General features: G+C 41.6%; 1 protein-coding gene across 5 annotated transcripts in view; it reads left to right on the forward strand.

Moving 5' to 3' along the window:
• WASHC4 (WASH complex subunit 4) overlaps positions 1–18,492 on the forward strand; it is a 68,698-nt gene extending 50,206 nt beyond the window's left edge. For 2 of the 5 annotated variants that reach the window (XM_051846047.3, XM_051846052.3), the window contains 7 exons: positions 428–494; positions 963–1,049; positions 7,249–7,396; positions 10,664–10,760; positions 11,650–11,846; positions 13,583–13,682; positions 16,244–18,492. In XM_051846047.3, coding sequence (XP_051702007.3) covers positions 428–494; positions 963–1,049; positions 7,249–7,396; positions 10,664–10,760; positions 11,650–11,846; positions 13,583–13,682; positions 16,244–16,311 — 764 coding nt within the window. In that variant the 3' untranslated portion in view covers positions 16,312–18,492. The remainder of the gene's footprint in view (positions 1–427; positions 495–962; positions 1,050–7,248; positions 7,397–10,663; positions 10,761–11,649; positions 11,847–13,582; positions 13,683–16,243) is intronic. The other 3 variants (XM_051846048.3, XM_051846050.3, XM_051846049.3) reach the window with 3 other exon arrangements.
• Positions 18,493–21,581: the final 3,089 nt, after the last annotated feature.

Raw genomic sequence — 21,581 nt, forward strand, 5'->3', positions numbered from 1 at the left:
GTTCAGAAGAAGAATCTAGGCTAGACATACAAATTGGGAGACATAAAATAAAGAGTTTTTGATATCACTTCCAGTTGTGTGTGTGTATGTGGAGGTAGGGAAACACTGGTGTTTCCCTGTGAATGAGGAAAGTACTGATTTTGTAATCTTAAAATGTTTGATCACTTCGGTGTTGTCAGCAATAATGAATTTAGGTTATCAGTTGAAAGAGGTACATTTCTTTTAATATAGATGTGTGTAAGTATGTATATTTTAAGTGCAGAAATATGCAACAGTTTTACTTTTTATGGAAAAAGAGCTGAAGTAAAATAGCAAAATGTTTTGGTATGTAGCAGGGGAAGCCTTGTAATTGACTACTGTATATAACTATCCCTGACTATTTGAGTTTAGAATTATTTATATATATTATTTTTGTGTGGTTTTTAAGGTAATGCTATGGGCTATGTACGAATGATAAGATCTGGTGGTCTTCACTGTAGCAGCAATGCCATTAGGTATGGATGCAAACATCATTTTTGCCTTGCTTTTATGCCTTTAAAAATTATGACATTTAAGTCTGTGCTATAAATGATATTGTAGAAAAGGTGTTTGTTTGTTTGATCTTGTTGGCATTTTTTGAAATAGAATATGGAAGAAAATCATTAATTTTACTAGTTATATATTTTTCTTTTTAAATTTTACCACTGCAGTAGACTTAAATCTATTTCTTTTAAGATTATAGTTAATTTATCAGTGTGACTTAATGGATCTAAAGATGACATGGTTTTAAGGAATAAAATTAGATTATTCATTTCTGAAATTACATTCAGAATTAAAGTGATGATACCAACATAACTGACATGTAAAGTTGTTTCGAAATGCATAGTTGGAAAGTTTTAAGTTCTACAGTGTCGCTTTCATATCTGTGTCAATTGCATATACTGTATTTGCCCTAATGAATTCTTTCCCAAATTCTTGTGTAGATTTGTGCCTGATCTCGAAGATATTGTAAATTTTGAAGAACTGGTAAAAGAAGAAGGTCTTGCAGATGAAACATTAAAAGCAGCAAGGTAATATAATTATGGGATAGCCTAAATTGAAGATGCAAAAAAGTGTGTTTATATAAAGCATTAAAGAGGAAGACTAGAGGGTAATTAAAATTTATATGCAAATATTATACAAATTAATGAAATGTACTGTTTTTTCTAAAAGACTTCATTATTTTAAGATCTTTCTAACTGTAAGGGGTCTTCTAGAACATGAACCAACTGGCTCTGAACACCTGAAATGTTGCTGTTCCAAACAACTGATCTTGAAGACTTAGTGTAAGGAAAGAAATGCCAGATAGCTCCTTTGTAAAACTCACTGAGCCTGTTTTTTCTTACTTTTTAACATGTTCTTATATACCAGCACCACTCTAGAATGCCAGTTCTTCCTTTCATGCTGTCTAGGACAGCGCTGCCCAATACAGTAACCACTGCCACATATCACTGTTGGACACTTAAAATAGGGTGAATGGGTTGGGGGAGTAGAATGTTAAATTTTATTTCGTTCTAATTTAAATAACTAACAGCTATCTTATTGGATCAGTCTATAGTCTTTTTTTTTTTTTTTTTTAAGATTTATTTATTTATCTGAAAGGTGGATTAAAGAAAAAGGCAGAGAGAGAGAGATATGTGTCTTCCATCCACTCATTCACTCCCCAAACAGCCACAACAGCCGGAGCTGGGCCGATCTGAAGCCAGGAGCCAGGGGCTTCTGGATCTCCTATGTGGGTGCAGGGGCCCAAGGACTTGGGACATCTTCTGTTTTCCCAGGCCATAGCAGAGAACTGGATCAGAAGTGGAGCTGCCAGGTCTCGAACCGGTGTCCATATAGGATGCTGGTACTGTAGGCAGTGGCTTTACCCACTATGCTACAGCACCAGCCTCAGTCTACAGTCTTGAGTCAGTAGTGATTTTGTAACAGAACTTGAAGTTTGAGAATTGTTAAATTTGTTTAATAAACTGTGGGTTTTATTTTCAGTAATTATAACTGTTTTTTGAATCACTTGTGAATGATCATACCTGGACAAAGTGGAGACAGTTTGAATATCAAAAAGATTAATGGTGGAAATAGATGATTATCCATTGAGTAAAAAAAAAAATCCATGATTCATAGTGAAGAATTGTAAAGGTTGGAGGAGGAGAATCAAAGTTCCTTTTTTCAGAAGAATGCCATTTACTGATTGTATAAGAGATGAGAACATTTAGAGGGGAAAATCACCATCTTGCAAACACCACCATAAGACTTTTAAACATTGAATGAAGAGGTTTTAGAAAATATTCATGCAAAAAAAATATACCACTAAACTGTGTTTTCCATCACAACAGGAAAAACTGGCTTTACAATGGGGAGAGAGAGGTATTCCTTAACTAAGTAATCAAACTTAGCATCATTAGTAATGTCAGGCAGACTGACATGATGGCCTTCTTTTAAAGATTTATTTATTTGAAAGATTTACATGGAGAGAGAAGGAGAGGCAGAGAGAGAGAGAGAGAAAGAGGTCTCCCACCCACTGGTTCACTCCCCAATTGGCCACAACAGCCAGAGCCGCACCGATCCGAAGCCAGGAGCCAGGAGCTTCTTCCAGGTCTCCCATGCGGGTGCAGGGGCCCAAGGACTTGGGTCGTTGTCTGCTGCTTTCCCAGGCTATAGCAGAGAGCTGGATCAGAAGTGGATCTCGAACTGGCTTCCATATGGGATGCCGACACTGCAGGCGGTGGCTTTACCTGCTATGCCACAGCACCGGCCCCCATTTGGCCTTCTGATGCAATGTAACGTAAAGTACCTAGTATGTATTCTTGCCAGAAATGCTTCCTCTGCATTTAGTACCAAGAAACAATCTGAGAAACCCAAAATATGGGGCCTTCTATGAAACACCTGCCATAGAAGTATATGATTTGTGATGTTAGGGAAGTATTTGACAGATACAACCTTAAATGTGAAGTGAAAGACAAAAAGGAGATGGATGTAGATTAGGAGAATAAAGAGATTGGATAATCACATGCAGTGGGTGATTCTTAATCATGATCTAGAAAGGGGGAAAAAAAGCAAAATAAAACTGTAAATGACACATGGGTACTAAGTAGAGGAGATGTGGAAATGGATTGTGTATTAGATATTGCTAATATCTAATAATCTTAATGTAGTAATGTGGCTTTGTGGGAAAATGACATAGTTCTTAATAGATTCATACCAAAGTATGTGTTAAGTGATATGCGGTCTGCAGTTTTGTTTCAGAAAAACAAAACAAACAAATGTGATAAAATGTTAGCTAGCAATGAATCTGGTGTTAAGAGTATACAGGTGTTCATTACACTATAGTATGTTAGGCTTGAAGTTCATTGAAATAAAACAGATATATACTGTGGAGTGTGTGTATACATTTTTGTGAGAATAAAGCCCCAACACACAGAAGCTTTGATCTGGGTGTCCTGTTAGATAGTCTGATTCTTTGCCACATTACCAAAGCAGTGGGTTGTGGCTTGCATATGAAGGGAAGAAAACTGGACCTTTCTTTACCTCTTAGTAAATGTCATTTTCCCCAAAATTGGTGACTGTTTAAAAAAGATTTGAAATAGAGGCTGGCACTGTGGTGCAGTGGGTTAAAGCGCCAGCCTGCAGCACCGGCATCCCATATGGGCGCTGGTTCTGGTCCCGGCTACTCCTCTTCCGATCCAGCTCTCTGCTGTGGCCTGGGAAAGCAGAAGATGGCCCAACTCCTGGGCCCCTGCACCCGCGTGGGAGACCTGGAAGAAGCTCCTGGCTCCTGGCCTCGTATCAACTCAGCTCTGGCATTGTGGTCATTTGGGGAGTGAACCAGCAAAATGGAAGACCTCTCTCTCTCTCTGGCTCTGCTTCTCTCTGTAACTCCTCTGTTTTTCAAATAAATAAAATAACTCTTAAAAAAATATTTGAAATAGCCCAAGGAAGTCAGAATCTCCAAGAAGTCAGAGAATGGGACATTGTCTTACAAGATCTCCAGAGTAAAGCTGAGTAATTGCAAGGCCTGGATTTGTGCAAGAGAGAAGGAGAAGCAGAGAGAGGGGATGGTTGACAGCAAGTGAGAGAAAGGTCATGACAGGTGAAATCAAGGAGTTGTGGGGTCATGATTGTGAAGTGTTTATCCACATAGGGGTGGGGAAGCTTTTTTCTGTTGGCCATTTAGATATTTATAACACCATTTGCAGGCCATGCAAATTATCAACTTAAAGATGAGTCTGCTGTGGCCAGTGTTATGGTGCAGTGGGTTAAGCTACCATCTGTGAAGTAGGCATCCCATGTTGGAGCACTGGTTGAATTCTGGCTGCTTAGTTTCCAAACTAGCTCCCTGCTAATGTACATGAGAGAGCAGTGGAAGATGGCTCAAGTGCTTGGCCCCCTGCCACACGTGTGGGGGAGTCGGATGGAATTACTTGCTCCTGGCTTTGGCTTGACCCAGTCCTTGCTGTTGCTGGCATTTGGGGAGTGAACTAGTGGATGGAAGATTGATCGATTTCTCTCTCCCTCTCCCTCTCTCCCCCTCCTTCCGCCCCCCCTTTTCTCTGCAACTCTGCCTTTCAAATAAATAAATTTTTACAAAAATTAGCCTGCTGTATATTTATTGAATTTCAAGTCCCAAATGCAGTTGTCTTGTCGGGGCCAGACCACTGATTTAGTGGGCCTTGTGTGGCCCATGGGTAAGACATTCCCCACCCCTGTGATGTAAACAATGGAAGAGAATTAGAATAGGCATCCTAGTCCCAGCTGATAAATGTAGGGTAGTCTAAAAGGTTACTAGAAGCCTGCTTTGATAAAGGAGTAGTTGGGTTGTTGGATAAGCAGATAGTCTTCTGACTTAGAATTTGTGATTTTTAAAAACTTTATGTTAAGGGACAGTGCTGTGGCATAGCACGTAAAGCCACTGCCTGTAGTGCTGGCATCCCATATGGGCACCGGTTCTAGTCCCAGCTGCTGCTCTTCCAATCCAGCTTTCTGCCATGGCCTGGGAAAGCAGTATAAGATGGCCCAGGTCCTTGGGCCCCTGCACCCATGTGGGAGACCCAGAAGAAGCTCCTGGCTTTAGATTGGCACAACACCAGTTGTTGTAGCCATATGGGGAGTGAACCAGTGGATGGAGGACACCTCTCTCTCTCTGCCTCTGCCTCTCTGTAACTCTGCCTTTAAAATAAATAAATAAAACTTTAAAAAAAAACTTTATGATAATGCAAAAGCGATATGCACTCAGTTGATACTGTACTTTTGATACAGCTGATTTGATTCAGTTGATACTGAATTTTGATTTTTGAACTTTGCCTCTGGCCATGCTGGACAGTGGTAGAGTGAGCCATGTCTCCCAGTTAGCCAGAGATGACCAGGGTAAACAGCTGTTAAGCTGGAATGTTCAGAAGGAGAGGTGTATTCAACGCATTTTCTTATAATATTTTCAACTTATGGTGGATTTATCGGATGTAACCTCATGATGCGTTGAAGAGCAACTGTAGTTGGATTATGTGAGTCTCACAGGAGAGATTTCTGCCTTTCACTGTTGAAGGAGTAATAATTTGAAAGTGTGTGTCTGCATGAGAGATGCAGGAGACAAAGAATAAAATTGGAGAGGGACGCTAAGTTCTTGAAAGAGAACCAGGTTTAAGTAGAGGGAAGGTAATGTGAATGTGATAGTGAAGAGATTTAAATTGAAGAATTTACAGTGAAATGGGGTACAACAAGGTTCATTGTAGGAAGAAATAAAGTATTCAGTCAAGTCCCAAGATGTTCTACATGTTCTGTTTTTCAAACTAGCTTTAAATCATGTTGATCACTTTCTGTACATAAAATGAGCTTATTGTGCACTCCAAGGAAATTTACTCCTCCTCCTCCCTCTCTTAGTCCCACTCTTATTTTTTAATAACATCTATTTTCAATTGATTTTATACACATATGTTTAACTCTATGTTAATTAAAGAGTTCAACAAATAGTTATAAAAAAACTGTTCGTCAGCAGTCAAGACAAGGGCTGCTCAAGTCATTGCTTCTGAAAGTGTCAATTTCACATCTATAGATTGTCTTTTAGGTGCTCTATTATCACAGGTCAGGGAGAACATGTGGTATGTCACGTTTCCTGTTTTCCAGTGCTCTTCCTCACCCCCCCCCCCATGTCTGTACAGAGAAGTTTATTGCAACATTGGTCTTCTTTTTTCTTTTTTAAGATTTATTTTTATTTATTTGAAAGAGTTACAGAGAGAGGTAGAGATGAAGAGGTCTTCCATCCACTGGTTCATTCCCTAAATGGCTGCAGCAGCCAGAGCTGAGCTGAGCTGAATTCAGGAGCCAAGAGTTTCTTCCATGTCTCCCACGTGGGTGCAGGGCCTCAAATCCTTGGGCCATTTTCTACTGCTTTCCCAGGCCATAGCAGAGAGCTGGATGGGAAGAGGAGCAGCTGGAACTAGAACCAGCGCCTATATGGGATGCTGGTGCTTCAAGCCAGGGCTTTAACCCACAGCCCCAGCCCCTTCTGGTGCTCTTAGCTAACCTAATGAGAGATGATTTTTTTTTTTTAAACTTATTTGACAGGTAGAGTTAGAGAGACAGAAAGGTTTTCCTTCCGTTGGTACATCCCCTCAAATGGCCGCCATGGCCAGAGCTGCGCCTATCCGAAGCCAGTAGCCAGGTGCTTCCTCCTGGTTTCCTACGCGGGTGCAGGCGCCCAGTCACCTGGTCCATCCTCTGCTGCCTTCCCGAGCCACAGCGGAGAGCTGGACTGGAAGAGAAGCAGCTGGGACTAGAACCTGGTGCCCATATGGGATGCTGGCACTTCAGGCGGAGGATTAACCAAGTGAGCCATGGCGCTGGCCCCCTAGAGATGAATTTTTAAAAAGCTGTCTTCTGGAGAAGTTGTGGCTTATGTGGAGTTTACATGGGCCTCTGATGGGAGAAAGCTAATCTGTTTAGTATTTGTGCATTTTACTAAAATGGCAGCTTAAAGTTGTGTATCTGCTATTGTGATGCCAGTGCCGGTGTTTTAAGTGGAAAAAAATGACCTCTTTGCTTTGTGCTGTGTACACAAGATTTCTGGAGAAGTAAAGAAAAACCCTTTTTATGGCTCACACAGCTTAAAAGTAGCTGTCGCTCAAACCTGCACTCACAGTTGAGCTGCTTTTGTTTTATTCTAAATAAATTGTTTCTTTTGAGGAAAAAAAAATGCTATCTTCTGGACAAGGAACCAAGAAATATTTTGTTTCTTTTTAGGCACTTGGATTCAGTCCTCAGTGACCACACACGAAATTCTGCTGAAGGTACAGAATATTTCAAAATGCTTGTAGATGTTTTTGCTCCAGAATTTCGAAGGCCTAAGAACATACATCTCCGAAATTTTTATATCATTGTTCCCCCTCTGGTGAGTATTTTCAAAACCTAAAATTAATTTTTTTTCCAAAGAAATTACTGATAAATAGAACTGGTTTCTTTATAACCTAAAATGCACAGACTGTGTTACTTTCTTTCTTTTTTTTCTTTTAAAATTTATTTATTTGAAAGGCAGAGTTACAGAGAGGCAGAGAGAAAGAGAGAAAGGGCTTCCATCCGCTGGTTCACTGCCCAATTGGCCACAACGGCCGGAGCTGGGCCGATCTGAAGCCAGGCGCCAGGCCCTTCTTCTGGGTCTCCCACAGGGGTGCAGGGGCCCAAGGACTTGGGCCATCTTCTACTGCTTTCCCAGGCCATAGCAGAGAGCTGGATTGGAAGTGGAGTAGCTAGGACACAAATCGGCGGCCATATGGGGTGCCAGCCCTGCGGGCAGTGGCTTTACCCATGATACCACAGCACTGGCCCCATATGTTACTTTCTGATTGTAGGTGAAATTAAATGTGATCTCAGTGAATGTGACCTAGAATTGTAATTAGTTATTCTGAAAGAGACTTACTTATTTTTAAAAATAGTCTATTTGTTAATAATTGCCAGAGGAATTCTAGTCTTTTTATTTGTTTATTTTATTTTTTGACAGAGTGGACAGTGAGAGAGAGAGACAGAGAGAAAGGTCTTCCTTTGCCGTTGGTTCACCCTCCAATGGCCGCCACGGCCGGCGCGCTGCAGCCGGCGCACTGCGCTGATCTGAAGGCAGGAGCCAGGTGCTTCTCCTGGTCTCCCATGGGGTGCAGGGCCCAAGCACTTGGGCCATCCTCCACTGCACTCCCGGGCCACAGCAGAGAGCTGGCCTGGAAGAGGGGCAACCGGGACAGAATCCGGCGCCCCGACCGGGACTAGAACCCGGTGTGCCGGCGCCGCAAGGCGGAGGATTAGCCTAGTGAGCCGCGGCGCTGGCCTAGTCTTTTTAAAATTAACTTAGTTTATATCGTTACGTTTATACCATAGAATTTTTGGGCAGAATTTTATCACATAGTCACTTTAACTGCTTAGTGTAGACTTGCTGGGAAGTTTTTCTGACACATTTCTCAGAGGCCGTTGTTTGAAGGGAACTTGTCTCTATTCAATGGTAAATCCTAACACTTTAATCCTTAGGGCTTTTTCCGTTTTTTTAAGATTTTATTTATTTGAGAGGCAGAGTTACAGAGACAGGGAGAGACAGAGGGAGAGGTCTTCCATCCACTGGTTCACTCCCCAAATGGCCACAATGGCTGGAGCTGGGCCGATTTAAAGCCAGGAGTCAGGAGCTTCTTTCAAGTCTCCCACACGGGTGCAGAGGCCCAAGTACTTGGCAGTCTTCCACTGCTTTCCCAGGCCGTAGAGAGAGCTGGATCTGAAAAGGAGCAGCTGAGACACGAACTGGTGCCCATATGGGATGCTGCAGGTGGAGGCTTAGCCTGCTATGCCACAGTTGTCGGCCCTCGGGCTTTATCCTTTTTAAAATATATGATGTATTCTTTTCTAATCCTATATGCTGTCTAAAAATAGCCTGCTATAAAAATTGCATTATAAAAACAGTTTTTCAAGTTGGGAAATGGCATTAGGAGTTTAGAGAGGTATGTGTTAAAAATAAGGGTTGTTTTTCCTTACTATTTATTGTTTCCTATAATAAAGGTTTTTTCTAAGATTTGTTAGTGAATAGCTCTAAAATCTGAATATAACCAAGCAGACACAGCTTTTTATTATATCCAACTTTGCTCAATAATAGCTTTTTATATTGCCTGAATTAGCACATTTTCTTACATATGATAACCATTAGCTAATAGTCTATAGGCAGCTTTTTGCCTTGCGAATTTTCTATTTCTTTTATATACTTACTGTTATATCAACTATTATTAGCAAAGATAGCCATATTCATTTCATATTAAATTTGTGTTGCAGTAGAGGTGAGGGATTGAGTTGCACTGCAGGTAACTCGGGGTGAGTTCTCCCTGTAGGTTTTCTTCTGAGGGACAGTGCATGCAAGCCACAGGAAACAGCGGTGAGGCCAGCGGTGAGCTGAGGGAGAGTCTGCAGTTGTACAGGACAGCTGTCAGAATTCAGTCAGTGATGCAGAAAACAAAATAGAGTAAGAGCACTGCAGAGACATGCAGGACGCTGTCCTTGTGTGTGAGTTGACCGTTTAGTTCCAAAGAAAAAAGGCAAGTGTGAGATGTCTGTACATGATTTAACTAGCTATTGATAAAGACTTCACTGTGGGATTCCAAAGCAATATAAGCAAAACTGGCTGTCTTGTTTCTTGTGTAGGCTACTACAGTACTTAGCATACCGTATCATTCATATTTTTTTAAAAAACATATTCTCTACACCTGTCTAGAGCTTTGCTGTCCCTGTGTGGCCAGTGTGTGGCTACTTGAATTAAGATTTCCTGTGGCGCTGGCCTCATTTCCTGCCCAGTGCTCACAGGCCTTGTGGCTTAGTGTGTAGAGGTGGAGACAGCACTCCTGTTGTTGCCTGCTGTGCTGTTCCATAGCGTAACTTCTGGATGCTAATAATTTTTTTCTTATGTTAAGTACTTAACACCTGGTGTAGAGTTGACGTAAGTAAATATTTTTTATTTTTATTTATTTTTTTGATAGGCAGAGTTAGAGACAGAGAGAAAGGTCCTCCTTGTGTTAGTTCACCCCGCAATGGCCACTACAGCTGGCGCGCTGCGCCGACAGTTTTTGAAAGCCAGAATTCAGGAGTTTCTTCCGGGTCTCCTATGTGGGTGCAGGGGCCCAAGCACTTGGGCCATGCTCTGCTGCCTAGCATTAGCGGGGAGCTGGATAGGAAGTGGAACAGCTGGGATGCTCTTATGGGGTGCTGGTGTCCCAGGCAGCAGCTTAGCCCGCGGTACTGCAACACTGGCTCCCTGGTGTGTAGTCCAGAAGTGTGCACTGAAGTAAGGCAGGCCTGCTTTCTGACTTCAGTGCTCACTTAACGTACGACTCTGGTGAGATGACAAGCCTCACAAGCGGCAGTGTTCTCTTCTCTCAAATACATGCCGTAGCTTATAAGGAGCCATGCACGCACAGTGCTTGACTGAGGAGTGGCAGGACTCGGAAAGAAGGGCCAGTGAGGGCGCCTGTGCAGGCGCTGTCCCCCCACGACCGTGCGTCTCAGGTGTGTGTTTCAGAGCCGAAGACAGGAACCAAGAAGCAAATCTGTTGACAGTTTCTGAAATACTTGTTTCGAGAACTAAATGCTGAACATTATCTTACACAGTTGTTTCTGTGATACCCTTGTTCTGTCTTTTTAGACCCTCAACTTTGTAGAGCATTCCATTAGTTGCAAGGAGAAATTAAATAAAAAAAATAAAATTGGAGCTGCCTTTACTGATGATGGCTTTGCCATGGGTAAGCTTAATGGAATTGTTTCCCCATTTTATATTCACCTTATAATAGAATCTTAGAAACATATGCTTCAGAATAGGTCTAAGTGCTCTTTAAGATTTGTCACGATCAGCACTCACTGATTCTTCAGCTGAGCCATCTGTTTGAATATATTTGTTTTCCGTCATTTGTATCTGTCACTGAATGCCTGCTTGGTATTGCTAGTCACTTGACTAGTTTGATTCAATATTTAGGTTTTACTGTGGTTGTAAGTTTTAGCACATCTTGTGTTTGGTTTTCCTGTAGCCTCTTCAGTTACTGTATGGTTAGGAGTGGAAATTGTTTTATTTATTTATTTATTTTTTTATTTGGAAGGCAAAATGACTGAGAGAGAGATTTTCTATCTGCTGGTTCATTCCACCAAATGCCCTTAACACTCAGGGCTGGGGCAGACAGAAGCCAGGAACCCAGAACTCAATCTGGGTCTCCCATGTTGGTGGCTGGGACCCAAGTACTTGGGCCATCATCTGCCTCCCAGAGTGTGCCTTGGCTGGAAACCAGAGTGGAAGCAGGCATGCCAGTGTGGAATACGGACGTCCCAGTCAGTGGCTTAACCACTGAGCCACAGTGCCCAACCCCGGAAGTTTTTATTCTCTTCCTTTACAACATTAATATGTTTTTCGTGACCATGTTATTTATTTCCTTATTCACTGAATTATCTTTAGTTCTTTATACTTCTGCATCTTTTTTGAGGTATTAAGTCTCTTGATAAACTTACTTATGATATAAAATGTTTTTGTATGAGAATTCATTCATAATGATTAACTTAATGGCGAGAGTTATTTGTGAAGGGATATGGAGTACAACTTCTGTACGCATTGTAATTTAACTTTGGGTCTACTGATGACTACAGGTGTGGCTTACATTCTAAAGCTTTTGGATCAGTATCAGGAGTTCGACTCACTTCACTGGTTCCAGTCTGTTAGGGAGAAATACCTGAAGGAGATAAGAGCAGTTGCTAAGCAACAGAATGTGCAGTCAGCCAGTCAAGATGAAAAACTGCTGCAAACCATGAATCTCACTCAGAAGCGGCTGGATATCTATCTGCAGGTAAGGGAAAGGGAGTCACATCTGCTTGGACTCGGTTTTTGATATCTGAAAAGCAGAAGCCATGTAGAAACCCAGGTTTTAAGTGAGATGAATGTGGAAAGAATGTGTTTAGAAGTAACGGTATTTTTAAGCCATTTGACTCTGATTTTTTTTTTTTTTTAATTTATTTATTTGAAAAGCAGAGTTAGTGATCTGGTTCACTCCCCAAGTGGCTGCAATGGCCAGAGCTGGAGAGGTCTGAAGCCAGGAGTTTCTTACTGGTCTCCCATATGCAGGGACTCAAGTACTTGAACCATCCTCTGCTGCTTTCCCAGGCACATTATCATTGCGCTGGATCAGAAATGGAGCCAGCAAGACTTGAACCGGCGCCCATATGGGATGCCTGCACTGCAGATGGTTTATCTGCTATGCCAGAGCACTGGCCTGGACTCAGATCTTTTTTTTTTTTTTTTCCAAGATTTTATTTATTTATTTAAGAAGTAGACTTACAGAGGGAGAGAAAGGTTTTCCATCCACTGGTTCACTCCCCAGATGGCCACAACTGCTGGAGCTGGGCTGATCTGAAGCCAGGAGCCTCTTCTGGCAGAAGAAGGAGGTACCTTTCTCTGAAGGGAGGAGAGAACTTCCACTTTGACTATGACCCTGTCTAAATAAGGAGTTGGTGAACTCAAAAGGCTTCCATAGCCTTGGCAACCCATGACAAGCGCCTAGGGTGATTACTGATGCCATAAACAAGAGTGTCAATTTGTTAAGTCAACAACAGGAGTCACTGTGCACTTTCTCCCTATGTAGGATCTCTGTCCTTAATGTGTTGTACAATGTGAATTAATGCTATAACTAGTACTCAAACAGTACTTTACACTTTGTGTTTCTATGTGGGTGCAAACTGTTGAAAGCTTTACTTAATATAAACTAAATTGATCTTCTGTCTATAAAGATAATTGAAAATGAATCTTGATGTGAATGGGATGGGAGAGGGAGCAGGAAAAAGGAGGGTTGCGGGTGGGAGGGAAGTTATGGGGGGAGGAAAGCTACTGTAATCCAAAAGCTGTACTTTGGAAATTTGTATTTATTAAATAAAAGTTAAAAAAATTAATAGAAGAGACAGCACCGAGACTGAGCTGTAGCATAAGCTAATGACCTTGGATAACAATGTGGCCGTGTTGGTTCCTTGATTGTAGCAAATGAACCACCCTGATGTGGGATGTCCCCACTGAGAAAGCCTATGGGTTTGGGGATGGATTCATAGAATTCCTTGTATTTTCTGTTGAATTTTGCTGTCAGCCTAAAATTTCTCTAAAAATAAAGTCTAATAAAAGGAAAAAGCAAAAAAAATATTTTATTTATTTATTTTAAGAAGTAGACTTAGAGAAAGGTTTTTTAATTCCAAAATTAAACAAAATAGCTGTTATGTGATTAACACAGACGTTTATCCCCACTGCGTCTGATTTCCCGTTGCTTCTTTTTCTTTCACTTTCTTGAACAGGAGCTATCATCTAAGTTTTTTCTTCAGATTTTACAGTGTGCTTTAAAATTACAGAAATAGAACATAAAATTTTGCAAATTTTTCTCAGCATTTTGTCTTATACCTTAAAAGCAGATCAGTACATAGTTTCTGTATTTAACAAATTGCACTTGAGCTTGCTAAAATAATGAAGACATTAAAATATATGTATCTTTTACATTTTGCCATTCAGTATTTTCAGCTTTTGTTTCACATTTTTTCATTTATGTAGGAATTTGAGTTGCTTTATTTCTCACTGAGCAGTGCAAGAATTTTCTTCAGAGCAGACAAGACTGCAGCTGAAGAAAACCAAGAGAAGAAGGAGAAGGAAGGTCAGTGAGTGGCTTAAATTTGGAAAGACTAATAAGTCTCTTTAGTGGTAGGTACTAATGTTCGTTTTGTCTGGTCAGACTGCTAGCTTCCTTGTTTGAAAAATAATACAGGATTAAGTCTAGAAAAACTGAAGCCTGTGTGTGGATCACGTGTGGCATTGAAGAGAGAATTCCTTAGTTTATGCAGTTCACTCTGTGGGTCCTTGAGCCCCTGCTCAGTTTTAGCTTCTCTTATTTTTATTTTTATTTATTTATTTTTTTGACAGGCAGAGTTAGACAGTGAGAGGGAGAGAGAGAAAGGTCTTCCTTTTCTGTTGGTTCACCCTGCAAATGGTCGCTACGGCCGGCGCTCTGCGCTGATCCAAAGCCATGAGCCAGGTGCTTCCTCCTGGTCTCCCATGTGGGTGCAGGGCCCAAGCATTGGGCCATCCTCCACTGCCCTCCCGGGCCACAGCAGAGAGCCGGACTGGAAGAGGAGCAACTGGGACTAGTACCTGGCGCCCCAACCGGGACTAGAACCCAGGGTGCCGGTGCCGCAGGCGGAGAATTAGCCAAGTGAGCCTCGGCGCCGGCCAGCTTCTCTTATTTTAAATAAATTTAGCAAGCTTGGTTTTCTCTTTTGACTGCTCAGTCTGTATCCAGTTCGAAGGAGTGAATTACGGGAGGTGCAGCTCAAGGTTGCAGAGGCAGAGCTGCTGCGACTGCTCATGGCTGAATGAGGTGATGAAAGAGGCAGACCATCGTCAGGGCTACTTTGTGTCATGGTAAACAGCCTCCTGCTCCCCTCCACAGTCAGGCCTGGGGAAGAGAGGCAGTGTGGTCATGGCATTGCTGGTCATTTCAGTGAACTTGAGCCACTAAGCAGAGGGTTGTGTCCATTGTATTCTATGTAGGAAGATAGGGGAAGTCTTTTTATTTATTTATTTATTTTATTTATTTGAAAGAGTTACAGAGAAAGGAGGAGAGACAGAAAATCTTGCATCTGCTGGTTCACTTCCCAAATGACACCAACATCCAGGGCTGGGCGAGGCTGAAGCCAGGAGCCAGGAACTTCTTCCAGGTCTCCACTTAGGCGGCCGATGCTTTCCCAGGCACTTTAGCAGGGAGCTGGATGGGAAGTGGAGCAGCCAGTACTTGAACTAGCACACATAAGGGATGTCAGCCTCACAGGCAGGTTTTACCCGCTACAACACAGTGCCAGCCCCAAGGGGGAAGTCTTTATAAGCTTTAATGCTGTGAGCACTGCAGAAGTGGCTAATGTCCCCAGGATGCACTGCTTCCAGATCTGACGTGCAGCGACAGCTGTCTTCCTGAGGGGCAGATGTTTCCTCGTTGCTGTCATAAAGATTATGTAACTTACATTTTTCTGTTTACTTGGAAGATCACAACTAGTAGGTTCTTATTTTCATGTTTGTTTTCTTCCCTTTTTTCTTGTATTTCATGAAATTTTCCTAAATCAGGATATAAAACAAGATGTTTTTATTATTTTTTTCCACAATGAGTAAATATGATTGAATTGGGTAGATTAATTGTATGAACTACCTTATTCCTTGGTAAAATAAATTTTTGCCTACTAATATTACTTACTAAAAGGAGCATATCCAGGCATTTATGGAATCTAGACTAAGTAATAGACATGTGTTTGAAAAAATTATTTTTAGGATTTTATCTAGAAGATAATATTTATTTAAAAATTACTTGTGAGTTTGTGACTAAGATAAATTTGTGAAGCTAGTGCTGGGACACAGCTCATTTGTTGCTTAGTTTCTGCTCCCACATTTAGTGATCTGAAGATCTTTGTCTGTAGTCCCCGCAACTGGGAAAACTGCAAGTAGATTGGACATTGGCTTTAAGGCCTCAAGAGTTATCTCATTCCAGTGAGACTCCCTGCCTTGGTCTGTTCTTCAGGAAATCTCTCGAGTTGCAGTTGATGCAGCTAATTCATATGCCCAGGTCACTCGAGATTCTTAAGATTATTTCAGCTATAGAGTGCCTGGAGTCAAAGCTGCTGAATACGTTAATAGTTTTCATGCGTTAATGAAATGTGTGCACATGACATTGTGTGCATAAAGCTAGGGATTCATTCTGTGACATATACAATAAACTGCCCTTAAGAACTTAAATACAAATGGCAAGCTCTTCATTCCTGACAATTTCGGTACCAGTTTGTTGCCATGTTTTTGCGTGCCTTTGGGTAGTCACATCCTTCCCTAGCTGGAGGAACAGGCTAGAGGGCAGCAGGCCGTCCTCAGACCAGAGGTGTCAAGGTTCCATAGGTGCGAGGGCCTTGGCGCAGCTTGAAGCCCCAACAGAGAAACTTCGGATCTTTCTAACTCCGTCTGCCCATTGGGAGCCAGTCAGAAAGTTAACAGGATCTGGCCTAGATTGAAAAAAAAAGAATTAAACCAGGTATATGACTTGTGATGTTAGGGAAGTATTTGACAGATGCAACCTTTTCCTAATTTGGAATTTAGGAAATAAGCTCTTCTAAAATGTTACTTAAGTTTGTTTTTAAAAATGAAAATAAATATGTCCATTGTTATTTTCACTCATGCTCCCAGAAGAAACTAAAACAAGCAATGGAGACCTGCCCGACAGCACTGTGTCTGCTGAGCCGGTTGTGAAATGACGTTGATGGTACGTGGTGCCCATAGGAAATCGTCAGAATTGTGTTCATACTTTTGCCAGTGAAACAGGTGTTAAAAGCTATTGAATTATTTCCTGGTCACATCTCTGGAAAATATTTAGATGTAAAACAGTGTTTGAAAGTGAAGTCTGTTCTATTGCACAAGGCTCCGTTTTCAAAGGTTGAAAATGAGATTTTAAAATTAGATTTTTGCCTCAACTTTAGGCTATAAGGTGTTTCTAGGAACAGTTAATTGAAGTAAAGTTATAGAACAACAAATCTAAATTTCTAAACTGAGACCTCAGATCTCATAATCTACATGTTTGTAATTTGTGTTTGTATAGGTTGTTGATCCATATTTGTCTCAAGTCATTGGAAATTGAATACATATACTGTATACAGCCAGTAAATACATATTTTAAAAAAGGAATTGAGCTTGAATTCATGAAGTATACATATCAGTATCCTTTGAAAGAAATGTTATGAAGATGGCTTTGGTACTGGATGTGAGGCACAGTGTGTTATCTGCCTTTTCTGTACAGAGTAACTGTTGCTCAGCTATGTATGGTTAATCTCACGTGACTCACAAGAGCTGCTCATGTCTCTCCTGAGACATTTTATAACTAGTTTACATGACTTTGGGAACATCTGACCTCCAACAACTGCTTTAAGATTTAGTTCATACTCGAAAATCAGATAAAGCCATAGAGACCTGCTGGAAACTTCATTTCTGGTTGAAGGAAGGCACGATGTATGATATATTAAAAAAAAAAAAAAAGTGTTTCTATATACAAACTCAGGTTTCTTCTCTGTTAGGTTGAATTAAAGTCTTGGTAATGGTTTGGCAGACTTTTTATAAAGTATAAGACATCAGACTAAATACTAATTATAATTGCACTGTGCAGGCTTTTAAAAATTACCACTGTGAGAATAAAACTCTAATAAAATAAATCATTTATTGATTAAAAAGTACAGAAAGATTTAGAGTAAATTTAGTTCCCAGCAAGCTGTTAGCTTTATTTTTTTCAAGGTATGTTAGTTAATAGTCAATGGTTAATCTTGTCTTTTTAAGGTATAATAAATAATAACTTTACAGTGAAAAGTTGAAAATTTTAAATGTAATATGAACATCATTTTGGGAAACGCTTGAGTTTTCTATCGCACTTGCCTGTGAAACATTTCTTTATAAATCCTGAAATTCTAACATTGTTAGAATTCTCCTAGTATTCTTGTACTTCAGCTTTTTGAGTAGGTACACAGTGCCCTGTCTGTGCTTACTGTTTAGGGTCAGGTTAATGTTCTCAGCCTGAGATCAAGACTTTCACTGTCTTACAAAAAGTAAAGAAGAAACACAACATGTAAGAGATGTTTTTTGTTTATTTTGTCACCATTGGTTACAGTTACTAACAGTGAGTAGATTAAAAGCATTTTAGTATTTCTAATCCATACTAACTGTAGAAAAGGCCCTAAAGCATGCTGCATAATTAATTTATATTTTCATTGCAGATGTTTATATTAATGATCTTGGATTTGGTTATATCAATTTAGTCATCATTTCATAGCAACAATATTGTTTTCCCTGTTCTTCTTCTCTTCTCTAAAATCATCCCTTTTAGTAGGGATAGAAGTTGTGATTTAAAAGAGAATCAGATGTTCTCTGCTTATTATTCCCACTCATGTAAATTAATTGTTTTATTAATACTAGAGTCCACATGCTGACTCCTTGGATATCTACAATTGAGAAGAAAGTGACAATTTTGTTATCTATAGTAAAATGCGATAATGTCACTGTAGTCTGGATTAATTATAAGTTCATATATTTGAAATAAAATTTCTGAAAAGATTATATTTAAATTGTATTAAACTGTAGAGTAACAGGGCTTCAGTGTATTCATGCCGAAGTTTATGAATGTATAGATTTGGAGATGGTTTTCCTTGCTAACATATTAATTTTTTTCAGACATACTGTAATTTAAAAATTATATGAGCATTTTTTATAATTTCACAGAAAGCATAATGATGTTCAAATTCTCAGGAATTAAGGACTAATCATAAGATTGTGAGTTTTAATTAAATTTTGTAAAAGATGGCAGGTTTGTTGCCTCACTTGAGTGGGGCTTCCTCCCTCAATTCTAAGAGACAGTATGTTTAACAAAACATTAATAAATACAGTTTCACAAATTCCTTCCCTTGTATGTTTATGTTCAAAATTGTGTTACAGCTATAGTTCTTAACAGTAACCCTTTTGGTCCTCTTTAATTGAATTAAATACATGGAGTCTCATTTTTTTTTAAAGATTTATTTATTTATTTATTTGAAAGGCAGAGTTAGAGACAGATCTTCCATCTGCTGGTTCAGTCCCCAGATGGCTGCAGTGGCTGGAGCTGGGCTGATCCAAAGCCAGGAGCCTTTTCCCAGCTCAAGTACTTGCGTCATCTGCTGCTTTCCCAGCGCATTAGAAGAGAGCTAGATCAGAAGTAGAGCAGCCTGGATTCAACTGGTGCCCATATGGGATGCCATCGCCACAGGCAGCTTAACCCGCTACTCCACAGTGCTGGCCCCTGGAGTGAGTCTCTTTATGAAAATGCTTCCATGCTGGGCCTGGCACTGTGGTGTAGTGGTTAAAGCCACTGCCTGCAGTGCCGGCATCTCATATGGGTGCTGGTTTGAGTCCGGGCTGTTCCTCTTCTAGTCCAGGTCTCTGCTGTGGCCTGGGAAAGCAGTACAAGATGGCCCAAATCCTTGGGCCCTTACACCCACGTGGGACACCTGGAAGCAGCTCCTGGCTCCTGGCTTCAGATTGGCCCAGCTCCGGCCATTATGCCATTTGGGGAGTGAACCAGCAGTTGGAATACCTCTCTCTTTCTCTGCCTCTGCTCTCCGCAACTCTCTTTTTCAAATAAATAGATAAATGGTTTATTATTTTGATTTATTTATTTGAGAGCCAGAGTTACAGAGAGAGGGAGAAACAGCGAGGTCTTCCATCCACTGGTTCACTCCTCAAATGGCTGCAATGGTCAGGGCTGTGCTGGTCTGAAGCCAGGAGCTTCTTCCAGGTCTCCCATGCGGGTGCAGGGGCCCATAGACTTGGGCTATCTTCCACTGCTTTCCCAGGCCATCATCAGGGAGCTGGGTCAGAAGAGGAGCAGCCAGGACTCGAACTGGCATCCATATGGGATGCTGGTGCCACAGGTGGAGGCTTAACCCTCTAATGCCACAGTGCCAGCCCCAATAAATAAATCTTAAAAAAAAAATGTTTGGGTAACTTGGGTTCCTGCCACCCACATAGGAGACCTGGATTGAATTCTTGGCTCTCTGCTTTAGCCAACCATGGTCTGGCCCAGCCCAGCCATATTGGGCACTAAATGAGTGAGTGAACCAGAGAATGGGAGTTCACTTGATCTCTCTGCCTCTCAAATAACTTTTAGACAAAGAAATAACTATAGTTGTCCCCAACCTCTAGCAATCACCATTCTATGCTGAACGTCTAAGTTCTGCTATTTTAGAGCTCACATGTGAGTGAAACCATGAGGCACTTTCCCCTCGGTGCCTGGCTTACTTCACACAGCATGGTGACTTCCCGTGCATCTGTTCCATGTTGCCACCAGTGGCACAGTTTCATCCTTCTTCATGGCTGGATAGTATTCCAGCCACATTTTCTTCATCCATTCCCGTGATGACGAACGTTTCGGCTGTTTCCATTTCCTGGCTGTGTGAGTGGTGCTGCAGAACGTGGCAGTGCCCCTTCCCCCGCTTGCCTGCCGCTTGTTTGCGTCCCGCGATGGTGCTGCTGGATGCCGTGGCAGCTCTGTTCAGTTTTTCTGACAACAGCATTCTGGCTGGAGTCCGACGCTACCTGTGCTGTGTGTTCCCAGGCAGTGATGTTGAGCCATTTGTATTTCTCCATTCTATGTCTTCCTTTGAGAAATGTCTTTTTAGGTCTACTGCTCATTTTTAAATCATATTTTTCAATAGTTAAAGTAGTTTCCTCAGGCAAAAGATGGGATGGTTTATAATTTGGGTAAAGCAGGTTATACAAGGATACAACTTACAAATATTAGCTATTATACACAGCTTATTTCTACTCATAGATAGGAACGCACGTGGCATGTGGTAGCTGCTGTTACTACTCTGTTAGGTGGAAAGTGTGAACACATTGTGTGTGTGAGTGGTGTTGTAGTCAGACCATCCTGCTAGGTGTTCCGCTGGTGTAGAGGTGTAGGGAAGCCCTGCTGCTTCCCCTCAAGAAGGCGGTGTGGCCGAGGTGACGGCTGACCCAGAGTGGAGCTGGACACTGGCGCGGACAGCTGCCTTCTCAGAAGGTCCCGTTTCCTCACCCAGCCCCTTCATCTGGGTGCACGGACAGTTTGAGAACATGGTAAGTGTACTAGTAACACGCTTCAGGAAAGGTGAAAAACGGTCAACTGCCCTTTGTGTCCACTGTTCTCTGCCTGCAGTGGGTGAGACTGATTACTGACAAATACAGTGCCAGCTAGGCCTTGAGGGTACCGTGGTTAAGCCAACTTGGGGCACTCACATCCCACGTTGGGGTCCTCGTTCCAAGTCCTGGCTACTCCACTCCACATCCAGTGCCCCAGGAGGCAGCAAGTACTTGGGTCCCTGACTCCTACGTGAGACCTCCCCAGTTGGAGTTCTAAGCTCCTGGCTTTGTCCTGGCCCAGTTTTGACTTGCAGGCATGAGGGAGTGAATCAGTGAGTGGACTCTCTGCCTTTCAACTGATCTTTAAAAATACATACACAATGCATGCCAAGAATATGTTTGTAGTATTTAAAGAAGGGAAACCGCTTCAGGAAGCCACCAGGTAGGTGAAAAAGCCTCCCGTTCCCTGTCCCCACCCCCGCAGCACAAACCACTGTGTGTGTGCCTGCGTCTCCACTTCCAGCAGCCTACCGGTAAGTCAGATGGTGTTTTCTGTGTTTAAGTTACAGGGAGTCATAAATGCTTTTAAATTCATGCTGAGGCGTAGCGAATTCTCCAGGATTGTTACAGGAATGCATGTGCTGTTCTTTTGGTGACTTCTGGGTTTTCATTTTGGGGATGCTATTAACAGCGGTGCTGTCATCATTGCTGTACACGTCCCTGCGTACATGTGTTCAGGGTCTCTAGGATATGTACCCGCATGGACGCATGTCAAACTGCCAAGAGGTCGAGCAGGTGCACCTTGAAGTTCTCTAGATACAATGCTGAATTGTTCTCTACTTGCAGTGTAAGATTCCCTGCTACTCCGTTCTTGCCAATAGCGTGGTGTTTG

This window comes from Oryctolagus cuniculus, chromosome 11 (genome assembly GCF_051225735.1).
Source record: "Oryctolagus cuniculus isolate XC-2025 breed Fujian yellow rabbit chromosome 11, ASM5122573v1, whole genome shotgun sequence".
Taxonomy (NCBI): Eukaryota; Metazoa; Chordata; class Mammalia; order Lagomorpha; family Leporidae; genus Oryctolagus; species Oryctolagus cuniculus.